Source organism: Chiroxiphia lanceolata, chromosome 4, assembly GCF_009829145.1.
Source record: "Chiroxiphia lanceolata isolate bChiLan1 chromosome 4, bChiLan1.pri, whole genome shotgun sequence".
NCBI lineage: Eukaryota > Metazoa > Chordata > Aves > Passeriformes > Pipridae > Chiroxiphia > Chiroxiphia lanceolata.
In genome coordinates, this window is record NC_045640.1 from 73031198 (window position 1) to 73049467 (window position 18270).

Sequence of the window (18270 nt, forward strand, 5' to 3'; positions counted from 1 at the left end):
AGGAGAGGGAGGAGGAGGAGGAGGGCGGAGGGAGCGGCTCGGGCCGGCAGCGCCGGCGGGGGCGGGCGGGGGGCGGCACGTCCCGACCCGTCCCATCCCATCCCGGTGCCGTCCCGTCCCGGGGCGCCCCGGCTCGCCCCGCCATGGGCACCGGCCCCGGGACGGGCTGGCAGCGGCGCCCCGGCGCGGGGCCGGGGGCGGGCCGAGGGTGCTGTGACCCCCGGCGGGGCCCTGCCCACCCGCCCGGCTCCGGCACCGGCTCCAGCGGCTGAAGTTGCCCAAGTTGGGGTGACTGCGATGTCCCCCGGGCGGCGGGACCCCTGACGGGCGCTGCCCGCCCCCGAGGCCGCCCGGCTTTGTTGGGATTTTGTTGGTTTGTTTCCTTCTCGCTGCTGTTTTCCTCCCGTCCCGCCGCGGTGGATGGCCCGCGGTGGGTGCCGCTGGCCGCGCCGCCCCTGCCCGGGCAGGATGGTGGCGGCGGTGCTGGCCGGGCTGTCCCTGCTCAGCCTCCTCACCTGCGGCTACCTGGCCTGGGGCAGCCGCCGCGCCGGCCCCGCCGGGACCCCGCTGGCAGAGGAGCCCGGGGCCGGCGCCCCCCGCTCGCAGCCGCACATCATCTTCATCCTGGCGGACGATCAGGGGTTCAGGGACGTGGGGTACCACGGGTCCGAGATCAGGACGCCCACGCTGGACAAGCTGGCTGCCGAAGGGGTCAAACTGGAGAACTACTATGTCCAGCCCATGTGCACGCCATCCAGAAGCCAGTTGATCACTGGAAAGTAAGTTTGCTACTACTTCATCATTCACCTCTCCAGCCTAAACGCTGTCCCTGTCGGAAGGAGAATGGGTGACCCTGGGCGGTTCACCTCCGGGATATCCTGTGGGCAGAGAGGAGCCCCTCTGGTTCGCTTAAAAACCTTCAATGAAACGGACTTGTAATACGTTTGAAATAGCCAAATAAAGCTGTCTCAGCGAGGCAGGAGGGTTCAGCACTGCGAGCTGCCCCGCAGAGCGCTGGAGCACGTTCATGGTTACAGCATCACTAACATACGTGCTACTTGTCAAGTTAACGTTGCTGTGGCTGGGGAGCGATCAGCTTCGCTTGGCTGGGTGATTTCCGAGGCACTTAGAGGAGGAGTCGTCTCAGGGGACTGCCAGCCTTGCCTTTTCTCCCCTGTGTTCGCTGCAGTTGCATCACGGGTCTCGCTGACATTGACTTAATGGGAGTTCTCTCCAAGGGTTATCCTGAATTTATGAGGTGGTTCCCCAGTGTGTCACGTGTGGAGGAGCACAGGGAACCCGGACTCCCTCTCAGCATCCTCATAGCTCTTGTCACTTTGCAAACCATTAGTAACTTTCCTCTTAAGCCACTGAAATAGGTACCTGACCCAAATGGTGGAAGCAGCGGATTGGTATCCGTCAAATGGTGTTTATTGTGGTCTGTGAACTAAATAATCAACTACCCAACCTCAAGGCCTTCTTACATTAGAAGGTTAATGGGGATTAAGGGGGGGAGTGTATGCATTTGAACTGTAGGAACAATTTCTAGATAGCTCCAAGTGTGGACCCGTTTTACTCTGGAACAAAACTGCCTTGTTTCTGTTTAGCTTAACTCCCTCTGACAGGAGCAGGGAACTCTTAAAAGAGTGAAACATAATGAGAGGAAAAAAAGTTTATTTTCTCCTTTCCTAGAGCATAAACAGGAACAAGGCAATGTTAATATTACTGGTAAAAGAAACACATGTTAAATAAAACAAGCAACTGGCCTGCTTTCTTGCATCTGGTAGAGCTGGAGATAATTCCCAGTCTCGGTCTAGTTCCCAGACTTGCTGGACCAGGGAGATTTGCACGAAGAGCTGACAATGTTATCTAGAGCAAGAATGCAAGAATTCCACACAGGTTTTTGTTTGGGCTGTTTTTTTCCTTTGTGCAGACTGCGTTTTCGAGACACCTCCTCAGTCATTCACGAGAGCACAGTTGCCCTGCGGCAACTTAAAGCAGCAGCTTACAAGGGAAACGTGTATCAGGACAGCGTTTAGCTGTTGTCTTTAAAGGCGTGCAGCCGCTGGGAGCCAGGAGCTCCGCCAGCAGCACGTAACCAGCCAGCTTTCTGAGGACCGTGGTTTGGGAACCGGCGCTTTACAAAGGGAATGTCATGCTGCACTGGAATGACTCACGCAGCAGCTGGAGCGATGGGATGACCGGGTTCCAGGGGAACCAGGGTGCTGCTTTGGCTCTTGGAGGCTGCAGAGGTTGTCTAAACACGAAAAAGAATGAAAGTCAAGAGTAGCAGTCAGTCAGTTTAACTATTTTGATCCTTCTCTAAGTACAGTAAAAGGTAGGCGAGTTCTGAGGAACCCCGTTCTTTCCGCCAGGCGGAAGTGGTTCTGCAAATGTGCCTACTTTGGGTTTGGAACCTTTTATAGGAAAAAAGAAATTTGCTTATACTTGGTTTTTATTTTCTTAATCTGCTGTTCTAAAACCCTTAGAGCATTGGGGGTTTTTTATGTTGTTCTACTTCAGGGAAAAAGGAGCGGCAGAGAGAAAGAACCGCCTCGCATGACTGAGAAATCAGGGAGGGATTGGCGAGGGGTTAATAGGCTGGGGAGAGTATTCACAAGGCAGACTCAGAGAATACTGTTTCCATTCTGGCTGAAGATAAATGCTTGTGATAACTGCTTTTAGTGCTTTCTCAGTAGAGGTACCTTATTTAAAATGCTAGGACTTGGAAACTTCTAATCCAGGACAAGTGCTGTTAGGTCTCCAGGCAGTTCCTCTGAGGCTTTCATAGGTAAAGAGACTCTTCCTTTGGTGACTGTCCTGTGTGTGAATGAGCACAGGGAAGGAGGCTGGGAGTGACATGTTAAAAGGAAGAGGCAGAATTAGCTCCTTTTCCTGTCTGTGCTGAACCACAGTTGGTGAACTTGTCCATCCTGATCACTTCTTCTTCCCTCTGTTTGCCTTCTCATCCCTCGTGCTGGTTTGAGCAGGACAGTGGCCTGTGTGTCCTCAGGAGGTTACTGACCTCTGATTAATTGTAGAAAGGCTCTAGGCATGTTTGGCTTTTTTTCTTTTTTTTGTTTCTCCCAGAGGGTATGATTGAACACAAATTGTCCTCCAGAGGAAGTGTTTTGTGTGATACAGTATTTTTTGTGGTTGTTTTCCCCTTGAAAGTAACAGGTGTGCCTCAAAAACTAAATTTAAGCAGAACACAGCTTAAGAACTCTAAGACTACCTCTTAGCTCATCCATGAAAGAAATGAAAAAATAAACACATTTCAGTTGTTTATGCTACTATCATTTACATAGAAGAACATAGAAATAGTGTCTGAGACTTCAAATCTTCAAGTTGTCCCTGCTAGGAAAAGGGAGGGGATAGATACCCAAGGATACCCACACAGCCATCTCCTTTTTAAGTGAAGAATTACTGAAGCATAGTCAGACAGTTTTAAGAAATTCTGTAGGTTTACAGCCAACAGGACAAGTATTCCTGTGAGACAAAGACTATAATGAACATCTGTTGGGGTAGGTGCCCCAATTCCACAGAGGGCATTATGCAGTGCAGTGGTATTTGCTGGAGCAATCCTTAATTTAGCAAAGGAATTTGAGAATTAACCCTGACTGATAAGAAGGAATCTGGATATAATAAGCCATAAATGTTTTTGGCATTTTGTAGGCAGCGGACACCTCCTTCCTCCTCTAAGCTCCCAGTTTTCTGCTGACCATCAGACGTGTGACCTTAGGACAACTACATGCACTGGAATCCCTGTGGGCCACAGGAAGGTTCCTTAGGAATAGGGATCACTTTTTGTAGGGACCAATGGACAGCTGGAGTTACAGGTCACTGAGGAATCTGAACTCCCTTTTATGAGTCGTGGAAGCCCTGCACAAATCTCAGGAACGAGCTTTGCACAATGGGTGGAATGTGGAGACGGAAGGTGTTGAGGAAATGTTGAAAGTCTGGGGAAATAAATCCTTTTTTCCCCTGGAATAAAGTGGGATATGGAGAATTTGCTCATCCAAAGCAGACAGATTGTATAATCAGTAAGCGTAATCTGAGTGTTAATTTAGTATAAATAATTCTGTGTGTTACTCTGGGGGATCAGAGTTCTTGGTAAGCCTCCTCTTCCCCTGCCTCCTGGGTGCACAGTGGTCCAACCTGCCGTCGCTCTGGGAAGGATCCAGCACAGTGGTGCGTGACTGGGAAGTTACCTGCTGTGCTCCAAGCTGGAATGAAGGGTCTCGGAGCCTGGACGGGATGCTGGGAAATGTATGTAACACTCCATTATAGGTATTCCCTGTTCTGCAGTTAGGGAAATAGGAGGGCTGCACAATATCAGCCCCAAGTACCTGGAGGTGATCTGATACTTTATCAGCTCTGGAGTAAAGAGTGCTGGCAGTCATTGGTCCCGAGTTTAACTCTGATCAGTGTTTCCATTAAGAACCGGGATTAAATACACCAGAAATGTGGGAGGGCCTGCCAGCATGAAGGGACCGTGGTGATATCAAACATCATCTTGGCAAATTAGAGAAACAGCCTGGAAAAAAAGCAGAATTAAAGCCAGCAGTGATAAACAGAAGATACTCTGCTGAACCTTGACAAGCTGAGGATGGTGAGCACCTCCTTACACAGAGTTTCTTTAGAAAAGTAGCTGGAATTGTAGTGAATCATGCACTGAATATGAGGTCAACATGTCATGCAGCTACAAAAAAGGCAAACATCAGATGAGTTGGTGAGAATGGGGGAGCCTGGTAGGTTTGTGAGGCAGCCTTTCTACTCCACAGCTGGAACACTTATGCCCAAACTTGGGCATCATTCTCCAAGAGCAACGTTGGAGAGTGTCCAGAGAAGGGTGATCTGATATCTCAGGGAGATAACTGTGGGGTAAAGATCAGAAGAAATGGAGTTGTTTAGTCTAAAGAAGAGAATAATGAGAAGGCACGGGGTAAATCTCCAGTATTTTAAAAGCTGTGTGTGCAGTGTCATGATGGGTGGCACCAGAAATGAGGGGCTTTCTGGAGTAGGGAAAACTTCACTTTAGATAACAGGGAAAACTTGCAAACCTAAAGGTTGTGAAACACTGGAATAGCCAGATTTGGGAATTTGCTGAGTTTCCTCATCAGCAGTCATTAAGAACAGGCAAGACAAATATGTCAGGAATGACATAATGTAGTTGGATCTGTCTTGGGGAAAAGGGTTGGACTGGATGGTGTCTCTTCCAGCTCAGATCCATCTGTGGCTCATTTGAAGTACAGATTAAGTACAGAAGGCATTCTGAGGGACAGTGTTGCATGAAGGAGTATTAAATGGTAGGAGTGATTTCAGCGTTCACTATAAGAAAGCACCATGTGAAAGTTGTGCTTTAGTTTTCTCCTAGAAATTCCCATTTTCCATATCCTCTTTTCTCTGGAATTTTTCAAGATTTCCCCCCCCCCCAGGCCTCATAACTCTTGTAGTATGTCATTGTTTATTTCTGCTGACTTCTTGCAGGACCGTGGGTGGGACTGCTGCCAAGGATGTTGAGGTATCTTTTTCCATGTTCATCTTCTGTCTTTCACTTAGGATGACATTGTCCATACGTACATCTGCGTGCAGAACGCACAGAGAACAAGTATTTAGATGCAAGAACTTCCTTTCCTTGTTTCGTTCTGCCTCTGTGCTCCCATCCAACAGAAAATTAGGTCCAGGTAGTGAGCTGCTCTGTGAGAAGTCTGTCCACATCACTGTAATTATTAATGTGCAAAGCAGCACGTGGAGGAGAGAGCTGGAAAGGAAACTCCTTGCAAACAAATACAACGTGGAGGAAGTAGCAAAGTGTAGGACAGGTTGTGGTAACATTTTCTTGCATCGCTTTCTGGCAGCATTTAAGAAACCTTGTTTGATGGTTTAGGGCCATTGCATAGGACAACCATAGTGTGAGCTGACATCTAAAGCTAACTCTGTTGGGGAATCTGACTTTTGGTTTTCCGTGTCTGAATTATACACAGTGCAGGAAGTTAAAGCAGCATTTGGAAATAAATTTAGAAAACCTGTGATTGTAAATGAACTCTGAGGAGTTTAAGGTACAGACTTTTATCCCCTCGTTTGGTTTTGTTGTAGGTTTTAAACTGTAAAAGAGAAATTATATTCTGTGGAAAAGTTAGGCTTAAAATAATTAAGGAATTTAGTTCATTCAGCATTATTCCTGATATGTTTGTTTTGTACTCGATGCACCTCGCTGCCTGTAACAATAATTTGAATATTTGGACGAGTGGTAGCTCTGGACTCCTATTCAACTCTCCCTTTTCACTGTTGCTCTTCCTTCGTGAGGCCCTTTAAGTGAATCAAGATGGGGAAACTGAGATGGGTGTCTGAAAATAAAGCGGGAAATAAAAAGATGGGCTTCGCTTTCATTTAGACCAAATTAAATGGAACAAATTAAATTCATGTTTTTCATTTAAATGCTATACATTTCACAGGAAGATTTTCCAGATTTATGAACTAAAGGTTAGAAGAAGGGAATAATCTGTCTACTTTCTCTCTATGATACCTTTGTGGGTGATAATACCAGACCCAGGTGGTTGTTTTCATAATTTTTGTGTATCTGACTTCTGGGTTTGAGTTTTGTGCACCTTGGGTTTCAAATCAATCTGCGAGATTTCTTATTTTCCCTGCATTTATTGCCTTGTTTTGCCTTGATTCCTAGTCAGATTTTCTATCTTGGAGTGAGTTTGCTCAGTTCTAGAACGTCTGGTTCAAAATGAAGGGGGTAATTTCACCAGCCTTCCTTTATTCCATTAACATAAACAGCACAAGGCAAGGGAACATTGTTCCTGTGTGAGTGATCTGTGTAAGATGTGCTTGCTTTCTCTGTATTAGCAGTCTTTTTATCAAAACTGCCCAATTTATTCGTTTTCTTACTTAAAACACCTGGCTGGTGATTTCAATGTAAATGGGGAGGCTGAAATGAAAGATGAAGAGCTCAGAAAGAAACCGAGACAAGCCTAATGGGTAACAAATTTAAAGGATTAATATGAGAGATGTTTTAACCATTGAGGTCGGACTAAAATGGCTTTGTGGTCTGTGATGAAGTCGAAAAATTTTAAATAGGGAACTTCTTTGTACCTGCTGGCTCATAATAAGAAGGAAATTAAGCATGTTTCACTGCTCTAGCTCAACTGCAGCTGTAATATGTTAATTAGTGGTGTCAGCTATCACCTGCTTATTAATTCAGGCTCTTATCAACGTGTTAGCAAGCTCTAGGTTGGAGGGACAGGATGTTGCCAGAGCTGGAAAACAAATCTGGGGTAATTATATACATTTTAATACGCTTCAAATACAAAATTATCTTCCTAAATGCATGTCTGCAGAGGCTGTATTAGATAGGCATTAAGGTAGACATTATTAATATTATAGGTATGTTGTGGCCCCACAGTGTTTCTTTTCAACCTTGGGGCAGAAAATTCCCGTATAGAAACCAAACTTATTCCTTACTTTGTTTGTGCCTAAACACCTGATTAATGTGAGGACATTTGTGCCATGGCAGCTTTCTCAATGTCGTGTAAATGCAACATTCTAACCACATTACTCTGGCCTTTATTTTAGTTTTCCTTTCTCCTTTTTTTTTTTTTAATTGAAATATTAATTCAGCTTTTTGGAGCACGTTTTAATTTATCAGAATATTAACTGTTTTCTAGATAAATCTCTCGTGTCTGTTTTCCCCTTCACCCTGCTTTTGTCTTCATTTATGCATTTTAAAACATTTCTTCCCTGAAAGAGAATTTTGCACCATTATGAGATAACATTATGTAATTTTTCTTAGCATTTATAGAACACAAGTGGGTACCAAGGTACTGCTGTGGAGGCAAGCTCTATGACAATAAGCACTCATGAGAAATGAGTTCCCTTCTGCTTTGAAGAGGGAGAAAATTACAAATATGAAGAAACGTTATAATTTGAGGAAAATGTGAAGCTGGAGGGAGTGGAGAAAATTAGTCTCAGGGTAGGGAGAAGCAGTGTAGTATCTTTAGACTAAATATACTTTAATAGACACACTGGTGCCTCACAAATTGTGCCTCTCTGAATCCAATAAACTTTGTCAAAACAATATTTACCATCACATTTTATCTGCTTAGTTTCAGTTGTCATGTATCACAGTTGATAAAGTCATAGAAAACCGGGTTCCAGGGGACCCCTGGAGCTTCCTGAATTCCTGCCAACTTATATTACACAGCAGGGATGTGCTGACTTTATAAACTCTCTTTTATTGTTTGTTTCCTCCTGGAAATGAAAAAATACTGCCAAGTATTCAAGAAATTGGAATCTTGACTATTAGGGAATTCCCTAACTGTATCAGATCGTGAATTTTAGTAAAGAAAACTGTTTCGTGAACTTCTTTATATTTAATATTTAAATTTTCTTTCTTTTTAAGGACCAAGTGATGTAATTAGTGAGTTTGTTAATGACCACAGCATAATAGCAGCCCCTTCCTTAAGTGTTCCATGGGCCTGTTTTCAGGAGCCTTCAGAGGAAGCTCTTCTAGTTTTCTGGCTGATTTCTCTTAAAGCTGAAAGTTTTGACTTTTGTATGTGCTTTACCACCATCATTTCATGACAACTCTGATTTGCATTCTGCTTAAGCCTTAAATCTTAAATTGTTTTATGGTTCTGATGTGCAACAATAAAATTCCAGGTGGAGGGGGGAAGGGAGGAACAACTTACTTCTGTGTTGTTTCTCCCCTTGAAGAAGTACTCTAGGCAAAAAAATAAACTGTTTGAAGTGTTGGTGCTTGGCTCATGGCCCTCTCCATTCTTACCAGCTTCTGTTTCCATGTTTCTGTATCAATTTGAAATTTGGGAGTGCTTCATCTGGTTGTAGAAATGCTTCTGCTTACTCTGAGCTTTCCTAACGGCACATGACATCTCTGTCATGTGAAACACTGGCTCTTTCCCACTGGGAAAATGTGGCTGAATAGTGTATTTAATGTCTTCTGTTCTGACCTCAAGGCTCTGATCCATGTTGCTCCCAGGAGCCAAGTGAGTTCCTTCAGCATCCTTGTGGTGCTCTGCCTACTCCTGCTGAACGTGACCTGGAAGTGCACTGGAGTTTAACAGCCTGAATTCCAGCTGTTATCTCCCACACTGCATTATCTTCACCAGTAAACTGATTTAATGGCTTTTTTTTTTTAATATGTGTAGATGTGGCTTTTCTTTTTGAGTCTTTAAAGTGCTTTTGAGTCTGAAAAGCTGTAATGTCAAGATTACTCTTGTTACTCAGCTTTGTAACTGAGTCATACCCTCTCACTTCAGGAGCAAAAGCATGTATTTTGCTACCATTATCCGTGGTGACTCAGCTTAGGTAAGGCAAAATTAAGTTGGTGGGCTATTCTGCTTTGTTTTTCTTAATAAACAAGCTGCAGCCCGAGACATCTTAAAAGAAAAAATCAGTGACACATTTCTATATGAAATTATTTCACGTCATTTGGGTTTGGGGGGAGGCTTGGGGGGTATTTCTGCGCTCAACAAATTACTGATCTTCATAATAAATGTGCTTGGGGTCAGAGGCAGGTAGACCTGGGATTTAGAAGATGAGACCCTTTATTAACTTGAGCTGGTCGCCAGTTCCTTCCACAATGTCCCGTCCTTCTCCGGGAAAACCACTGGAAATTATTATATCCATAATAATACTGGTTCTCTGCACAACACTTGCCTCCCATCCTTCATGATGCCCCTTTGACCTCTTTCACACGATCCCCAGAAAATATTCAAGCCTTTCAGGTCGTTCCAGAATTAGCTTTAAACCCTTGGAGCCTCCCAAACCTCTTCCTGGATACCAGCCCGCCAGGATGTCTTTTTGGAGTCTTCTCTCTGCTTCCAAGGCCAATCAATTTGGCTGCCCAGACCTAAATCCACTCTCTTCATTTTTCTTTTATCCTGTTTCTGGCATCAAGCAGAGCAAGAGCCAAACCAAGTCTTTTCCTCGAGAAAGAATTGTCTCTCCTTTAGTTCTCTAATTCTTCAGGTAATTTTGGCTGAGCAGCCTTGATGTGTTGTTCAGATACCATGAGAATTCATGTTCCTGTTAATCAGTTACTGGTGTGCACAAAGCTTTTGTATCCATAAGGAAAGAATATTTTTACTTGCCTTAACAGTGTATTTTAAGGCTGGATTAATTAGAGTTGATCACAGTAGTAAACACACTTTGCAGGGTTTCATAGGTAATATTCCATTCACAGTTCTGACAATATTTTAAGATAGTTTAAGAGCCTGTTGTCAAAGGAGGTTTTCTAGTTAATACTTAATTTGTACCCTGTAGCTTTCCATCAGTGTTATATTTTAAAACTGGAAGAAAAAAAGTGATACTAACAGGGAGAAGAAGGAACTTTACGAAGTTTGCGTTACTCTTAAGAGTGTTTGGAAAGGCAAACAAACCCAAGGCAGTTGGATAGAGTTCAGGGATTTCTAATTAGACATGACAGGATATGATATGCGATGTGATATGATGTATAGGCAAGATTATTCTCCTTTCAAGTTCACCCTTTATTCAAACCAAACGGTGCTTCACTGATTTACTACCAGCCCTGGAATGTAGTTCTCTGCTACTGCCAGCTTGTCCTAGCAGTGAAGGGAAATTTGTTACGCTGGGGTTTGCCAGCTGAGATGGGAACAAGGTGTTTTTGGGGAAGCAGATGTTCTCTGTCCGACTGCGGCGTCCCGGGCTCCGCGACGGCTCCTGCGCGAGGCTTTGTTCTGGGGGAACAAATTACCCACTGTGCTGCTCGGGCTGGTGTCTCAGCTGATCCCTGGGCATCCAGTCCTTTCTCTGCACAGCACAGAGGGCCGTAGTGAAGAGAATCCCAGCTGGGCTGACTGGCTGGTGCTCTCCACACAATTCCCTTTACTATCCTGAATGGCCGCTGGCTGCTTTCTGGCCAGTCAGGAATGCAGGGAACAAACTGGCACTTGCTGCTTTGTGTCTGCTTTATATCTAGAAAACAGTGATTTTAGAAATGTTAATAAATTGCCTAGTCCCTCCTTCTTCAGGAAATCATTACAAGCATTATTAAAATATGCTTGTCCCTAAAAAACTTTCAACAAAGACTTGCACGTTTTCCCCAAGTGGTCTTAGCTATGATTTTGGTTGTAGAGCTTTTAAATTGTCTAAATTCCATCTTTTTCACTGCAGTTTAAGCCTCTGATCTCTTGGCAGTTTTCAAGTGAAGAACTAACTTTGCTACAAAAAGGTGATAAATCTCCTGTCCATCTATTATCACACCTCTGCCTTTCCCTTCTCCAGCCTGAGTGAGATCAGTTCTTTCCATCTTTCCGCACAGATCTGGGTTTATACGACTCTGATGGCTCTCAATGTTCTCCTCTGGACTTTTTATATCTGGACCTATTTTTTATTGGAAAGCGACACAATGTTCCAGTTAAAGTTTGACCAGTCCCCCTCAATATTTTCTTCTAAATCCCAAAGTTCCTAAAATATTTTCACAGTTGAGTAACTGGAAGGCAGTACATCATCTCCTTTACTGGCAGGAATTTACCTCAGCAGAAAATCTGGCCGAAGCGTCTGTTTATCAGAGGGTGTTTTTTGAGGCTTTTCCGCTGCTGATGGGTAGGAAATGTCACAAGAACAACGGGTCTTGTGCTATTTTTACTGGCTCAGCTGTGATCTGCAAATGAAACCGAGATGATCATCCTTCTGGGTTTGTTCCTGGGAGAACACCCACGTTCTGGTGCAGCACCGGCCGAAGTGCGCTCGAACCGCACCGATCCGTAATAGGATAACGACCAGGTTGGAGCCATGTCCCCTCTCTGGATGTTTGGATATGAAGCAAATGCATTTCCTCTTCCTCTAACAGACCTGAAAGACCTTTGTCAGCTGTTTAATTCCCACGCTTTAAACAGGATGTCATATGTTTGACTCAAGCATTTGTACAGGTCCCGGTAAGATGCTGCTTTTTCCCCCCAGCATTGAGTTGCTGCTGACTCATCCTCGGGCTGGACTATCAGTAAGCTCCAGACCTTTTTTTCTGTGAGAAAATAAGTTTGTGCCGTTGATTATTCCTCCCCAAAAACGCTACTCTGTGGTTACTGTGAGTGAATGGCCTCCTGTTTATGAGTTCAGGTTATTCCTCTAATTCAATTTCCTTTTGGATTTCAGCTCTCCAAAAGACAGTGCAGCAGCTCAACGAGTGCAAATTCACAGTCTGACCAAGTAATGGAATTGAACCTGTATAAATTCCACCTTGAAAATATATTCATAACCCCTATGAAAATAATCACAAAAAATTTAATTAATCCAATTGCTTTTACTAATTCCTCACAGATGTATTTTAAGAACAAAAAAGACTGTAGCTTAAATATATTTATTCCAAACTCATCATCTTACAACTTGAATTTACCGAATATATTTTCAGGATTAGCTGAAGAAATTATATAGGCATATTATGGAGTGGTTTTATTTGGAAGGGAGCTTGAAGCCCATGCAGTCCCACCCCCCGCCACGGGCAGGGACACCTTCCACTAGCCCAGGTTGCTTCAAGCCCTGTCCAGCCTGACCCTGCACACTTCCAGGGATGGGGCATCCACAGCTCCTCTGGGCAACCTGTGCCAGGGCCTCCCCACCCTCACAGTAAATTATATCTTTTTTGTGATGTCTTTTTCAGCTTTGGGCTTTTGGAGTCTCGGTTTGGTTTTGGGTTTGAGGTGTTTCTGTTCTCCCTTCTCTGTGTTTCTGGTCCATCAAACAACATAATGATCCTGGGTTTTGGCATTCCAACATCAAATGACCCGTGCCGTTGTCAATGCATCCTGCGTAGCTGGAGTGTTAATGGATGTCATCTGCAGGTATTAAATAAAGATAAGAGTGGGTCAATTGTTCCATCTTCATTTGTCTGAATGTTTCTGTGGAGAAATGAGGCGAGAAATGACCCAAATGAGCAGGCAGAACCTCCTCTGTAGCCGTGGTGTTGTGCTGGAGCTGGCAGGGCAAGGCTGGAACGAGCTGGGAATCCAGGCTGCCCCGATTTGAATCTTGATTGTGGCATTCTGATAGAGAGAAAGGAAGGGTTTGTCTTTTACAGGTTGTAATTTCCCCGTAGGTGGGGCTGAGCCTTGTTTTCACAGACACTGAAGATGAAGTTGTGTGGGTGTGTTTCATCACAATAATTGGTCTGTATTGCAGCTTTTGTGGTCTAAAATACAAGTATACTTGTACTCTTTAAAATTTGCATTCCTCCATTTCTCTGCTGAGGAAAGACCAGTTTCATGATTTAATGGGCATTGACATATGAAGGTGTTTTCTTAAAAGACCATTTGAAGCTTTTGGGTCTTTTGAAGTTTAACAGCAAGGACAATTCCCACAAAATTACTGTTGGGGCCTCATTAGGTTTTAAAGACTAGAGATGACCAATCAGGCATGCTCCAGGTGCTTCCTCTGCTGTAGCTAATACTGGGTTTTATTAGAAATATGACCTTTATTTGCTTTTGAATCGTGTCCAGCGAAATGGAATTGTCACTTGTTATCAGTGAATTGGATTTTGGTTTTGGGAACAAACCATGCATGGTCTTAGTTGTGCATAAGAGTTTCTTGTCTTCCTCTTCAAAGAGCAGGGATTATGACGAAGAGGTTAGGAAAAAAAATCCCTTGCTAGAGTGAAACATCAAGGTTATATCAAAAAAATTGCCTGTTTTTTCTTATAAACTGACATTACTCGAGAGGGCAAGCTCTGTTGCTCAAGCATTCCTCTATGGAAAATAAATCTACTGTCTCACTTGAACTCTCAGTCTTCTGGCAATCAGTGTGCATGGCCAGAGTACTTGGCTTAAAAAAAAACAAAAAACAAAACACAACAAAAGTGTACAAAACCCCCCACCCTTGTCTAGCCTAATTCCCTTGGCTTGCACGGGGGAAATTTTGAATTCGGCAAATGGAACAAGTGTGGTCCCAGCCTGCTCTGTTTGGGAGCAGCTGATAAATTGTGTCAAAACAGTCCTGAGTACTTGGAATTAAATCCTGCCCATTTTTGAAGGAAAACACTTGCAAATATTACCATGCTGCAGAAGTGTCTGAAACAGTTGGTGCTGGTACAACACTGGCCAGGCAGGAATGGAATTGAAATGTTTCCCCTCCGCCGTCTGCTCAAGGCTTATCAACTGCTGATGCCACACAGAAACTCAGTCTGCCTGCAGTACCCCGATCCAAACTGAAAACATTTCCCTGCACAAAGAGTATTCAAAGAAATCTTTCAGCAGTTTGGGCTTTAACGACGACGCTTTAGTTGCAGTCAGCCCCAGAACCTCAAATGCACCAAACTCTGCTGGCCTTTGTAAGTAATAACATGAGGTCAATGGCGTTGGCACGAGTGGAAATACTCCGGGTCTGCAGCGGCCCAGACTTGGTGTAGTGACTTTGTATTGGAAAGTAGTCAGCTTCTGAGTCTAAATGAACTAGACACAGAGCATAAATTTAACTTCTCGTCCTTTAAAAGTATAGTCAAGTATTTTATGCAAATGGCCTGAGCACCGCGGGCCTCGTATCATAAATCTCAATAATTTGTTTTAGGAAACCTTAGCAAAGGAAAGAGATTACTTGGAAATGAACTGTAGAAAAGTTTACTGTAAATGTAACTCAGCATAAACAAAGACTTATTTCAGTGGTTCTTGCAGTTCAAAAATGCAATTTTAGTAATTTATTTTATGGGGGGTTTTATTTTGTTCTTTTACGGGTTTTTTTATTACTTTTTTTTTTTTTGCTTTTTGCCAAAGACAACCAAGGGCTGCACTTCATCCCGCTGTGTCAACCTATATAACTCATGTGGGAACAGAAGCATGCTCCATGTTTTCCTCTGCCTTCCCATTCTGACCAGCAAGGGATGCTCAGTCAGCACCAGGAACTAGGAATGCAACACTCCCATGGTGTTCCTGCCCATGGCAGGGGGTTGGAACTGTGTGATCTTTAAGGTCCCTTTTAACCCAAACCATTCTGTATTCCCATGATTCTGGGTTTTGGGGTTTTTTTTATTAGTGTATTTTTACATTGATATGTCTTTGTCTTGTTGTCTAGATGAATCTAAATTTAGGAGCCAGTAAAGCCCCTATTTACAATTTTATTTAATACACTTACACTTTTTTTTCCATGGTTAATGAAAAAGATATGACTTATTAAAACAGAAATAACTTGTTAAACATAACACGTAATTCCCTTAAAGCTATAATTTGATAAAGTGTGGATTTTCTTAAATGAGTATCTTAGTTAAACAAGTCTAAATAAACCCAGACAGTCCACTTAGGTAAGTAGAGATTGCCACGCCAGAAAACATGACAGGGAGAGAACAGATTGCTTCCCTTCACTGAAATTTAATCTATTTATGGCACACAAGTATTAGTCTTTGAAGAAACAAGTGTTCCCACAGTGTGTGTTTGCTGATACCACTCAGAAATTCTGAGTCTGCACCTCATCAGTTCAGGATTTAAAAAGTGAAGAAAGAAAGAAAACATGTCCTAATTTGGGTAGGTGGATGATAACACCAAAGCCAGGGAAGCAAGAGCCCAGAGCAAAACTCCTCCTGGCAGGGAGAACGTGATTCTTTAATTGTTTGAGACAACTCCATAGAGAAATTCCACTTTTCCCGAACCCGTGTTTTGCTGCTTGAGCTGCCAGTTTGATTGAGGATGGAAAACTGCAGTGTGCAGGCATGGTGGTTATTTACATTTTTGCTTGACTTCTCTTCAAGAAAGTAAACTGCCTGCAGTTTTAATGCTTTTTAAACAAGCAGTTGAAGGGCACAACTGAGGAGGATTTTGAAGGAGAAGTGGAATTGTGTAAGCACACTCCTGAGGGAGTGAGTGGGAGAAATCCTTCTGTCTGGTGAGAGCACGGCAGAGTCTCTGTGCATTTGGGGGGGGTTATGCAAAGGCAAAACTGTGCTTTGTGTGATTCCATTTGTTCAGCAAGCTAATTTAAACCCAATTTTTCCATCTGTAGGCTAATCAAGAGCTCCATAGTAGTCAGGCACTTAAACATTGTCATATGGTTTTGTTTCATTTTCCTGTCTCGGTAACACACCTTGGAAATTGCAGATTCAAGGAGAGAATGAGAATTTTCTTCTTTTTTTTTTTTTTTTCCCATCCCAAGAGAAGACAGCAAAAACCCAATATTTTTTTCAGCTAAGAAAAGCAAAAGAAAAACAGGTGGATGAGCAAAGTACAGAGCTTTTTATTTTGTTGGCTCCAGTATTCTGTTTCTTACCAGCAGAATATCTGCAGCTGTGTTAGGGGTTGTGTAAAACCCTGATAGGGATGGATGGTCTTGGAGCAACCTGGTCTAGTGGAAGGTTCCCTGCCCATGGCAGGGAGTTGGAACTGGATGAGCTTTAAGGCCCCTTCCAACCCAACCCATTCTATGGCTTCAGTAAGGAACCCCAGTGACCCAGAGAGGCTTTTATTCCAGCACATAAAATCCTGCAATGTAGCTGATGCAAAGGATATTTATATGCTCCGAAGGAATACAGATGAGAGATTTTTCCGGAGCGAATGAAATAAAAAGGAGGTTTGTTCATGCTCTAAATCATAGTGAAGCTAATGTCTTAATTGTGAGTCCAACTGGGAAAGAGTTGGAACAGCTCTTTCAGATCCTGTGCAGGGAATGCAGGTAATCTCAGCAGAAAAGTAGGTATTTCCTTGTCAAACCAATCCTTCCAGCTTAGATCCTAGAATTGCAGTTGGCTGTATTTTCAGGCTTAGGGTTTCTTCCTTCATCCCACAGGAATGAGAATGAAGACAGATGGGAAGAAGTGAAGGGGGGGGGGAAAAAAAAGAAAAACCAACAAAGACACTTTTCCTGAACTGGAAAAGTTTGGAGGATTCTAGAAAGCATCGTTAGTGCAGAGCTATTTAGTTATGTTGGACTGGGATACTTCCATGGGCTGGGTTAAAGGCCTTACATTAGATACTTATTTTTCCATAATACTAGAAAATCTTATGCACTTTAGGAAGCACCAAATGTTAGCCTGGGATTGCCTTGGAACAGCCTGGGTATCACTGGCAGCTCTAATTCCAGATATGCAGTAAGATCCATACCTATACACAGCTCTAGTTTTATTTTTCTGTGAAAATCAGGGATTTTCATTAATCCTCACTGAAAGAAGAGTTACTCTCATTCCTTTTTTAAATTTTGTTTAGGTGTGGCTAACAAAAAGTATATAAAGAAGGAATTCAAAACTGTTTGAACTTTATGCTTTTAATATATCAGGATACAAATGTCTCCAGGCAACCTCGATATTAAGTAGAAATTTATTGACTTGTAGCACTGGCAACAAACAGAATCACTGTTGTGGGTTTTTGTTGGGGTTTATCTGGCAGACCAGGAGGATGCATTTCTCACAGCACAGGAGATATAGTTTCAGAGGGGCAAATGGGAATCAGTCAATGGGTCAGAGGAAAGCAGTTCAAAGGCCCATAGTTCATAAAATATTTATGTGCTGTTATAAAAATAAAGTGGAAAGGGAGCTTATGTAACATACCAAAAAAGAATGAAGAGCCAACAGAAAACTTCCTCTCTCATCCCACAACTAAACCAAACTTCTATATTTCCAGAGAAAGTGTGTCCAGCCGTGGCTTTTCCACAGCTCTCCCAGGGTGTCTGCCATATCCACGTCCAGCAGTTCAGTTCTTTGCCATTCCATTGTTCCCACCCGGATGCATCACGTCCGAGCTATGCTCGCTGAGACCAAGTGCAGAAAACTAGTTTGCCACAAGATTTTTATTTCCTTTTTGGCTGTAATAGTGCAATCTGTAAGGGGAAGAGGGAGAGGAGGGAAGCAACATCAGCAAACTTACTGGATGGTTTAAGTTTGAATGACGTCCCAAACAAAACCACCACCACCCCCAAAAGCAGAAAAAAATCGGAACTTGCAAGCATTGGAAATCTGGGAGGAAATTATGTTGTCCTTTATGGTGTCCTTTACACTCCTGTCATGTCTAGATTGGATGGGTTTCAAATTTATTTGGATTTTTAGATAAGTATCTATTTGTTTTAAAATACCTACTGCTGGCTCTGTTTCTAAAATATTATGTACTGAAAGTTCTAAAGGAAAACGTACAAAAAATAACGAGAGGCTTCTTTTAAGGCTTTGGGTGATGTTAATAACTGGATCAAGCCCTAATGAAATCATGAAGTTCCCCTCTGATTCTAATGTGGGTTTCGTGGATTTTTCATCTTTCTCTTCCTATATCTCCTTTATTCTGAATACAGGGCAACAGTTGCCATTCTTACCAGGAGGGATGG

The 18270-nt window shown here is 43.2% G+C and overlaps 1 protein-coding gene across 1 annotated transcript in view; it reads left to right on the forward strand.

The window, feature by feature from the left end:
• Positions 1-405: 405 nt before the first annotated feature.
• Positions 406-18270, forward strand: part of ARSJ (arylsulfatase family member J) — a 32239-nt gene continuing 14374 nt past the window's right edge. The window contains exon 1 of the mRNA XM_032686930.1: positions 406-779. Within this exon, the coding sequence (XP_032542821.1) occupies positions 421-779 (359 nt within the window). The 5' untranslated portion in view covers positions 406-420. The remainder of the gene's footprint in view (positions 780-18270) is intronic.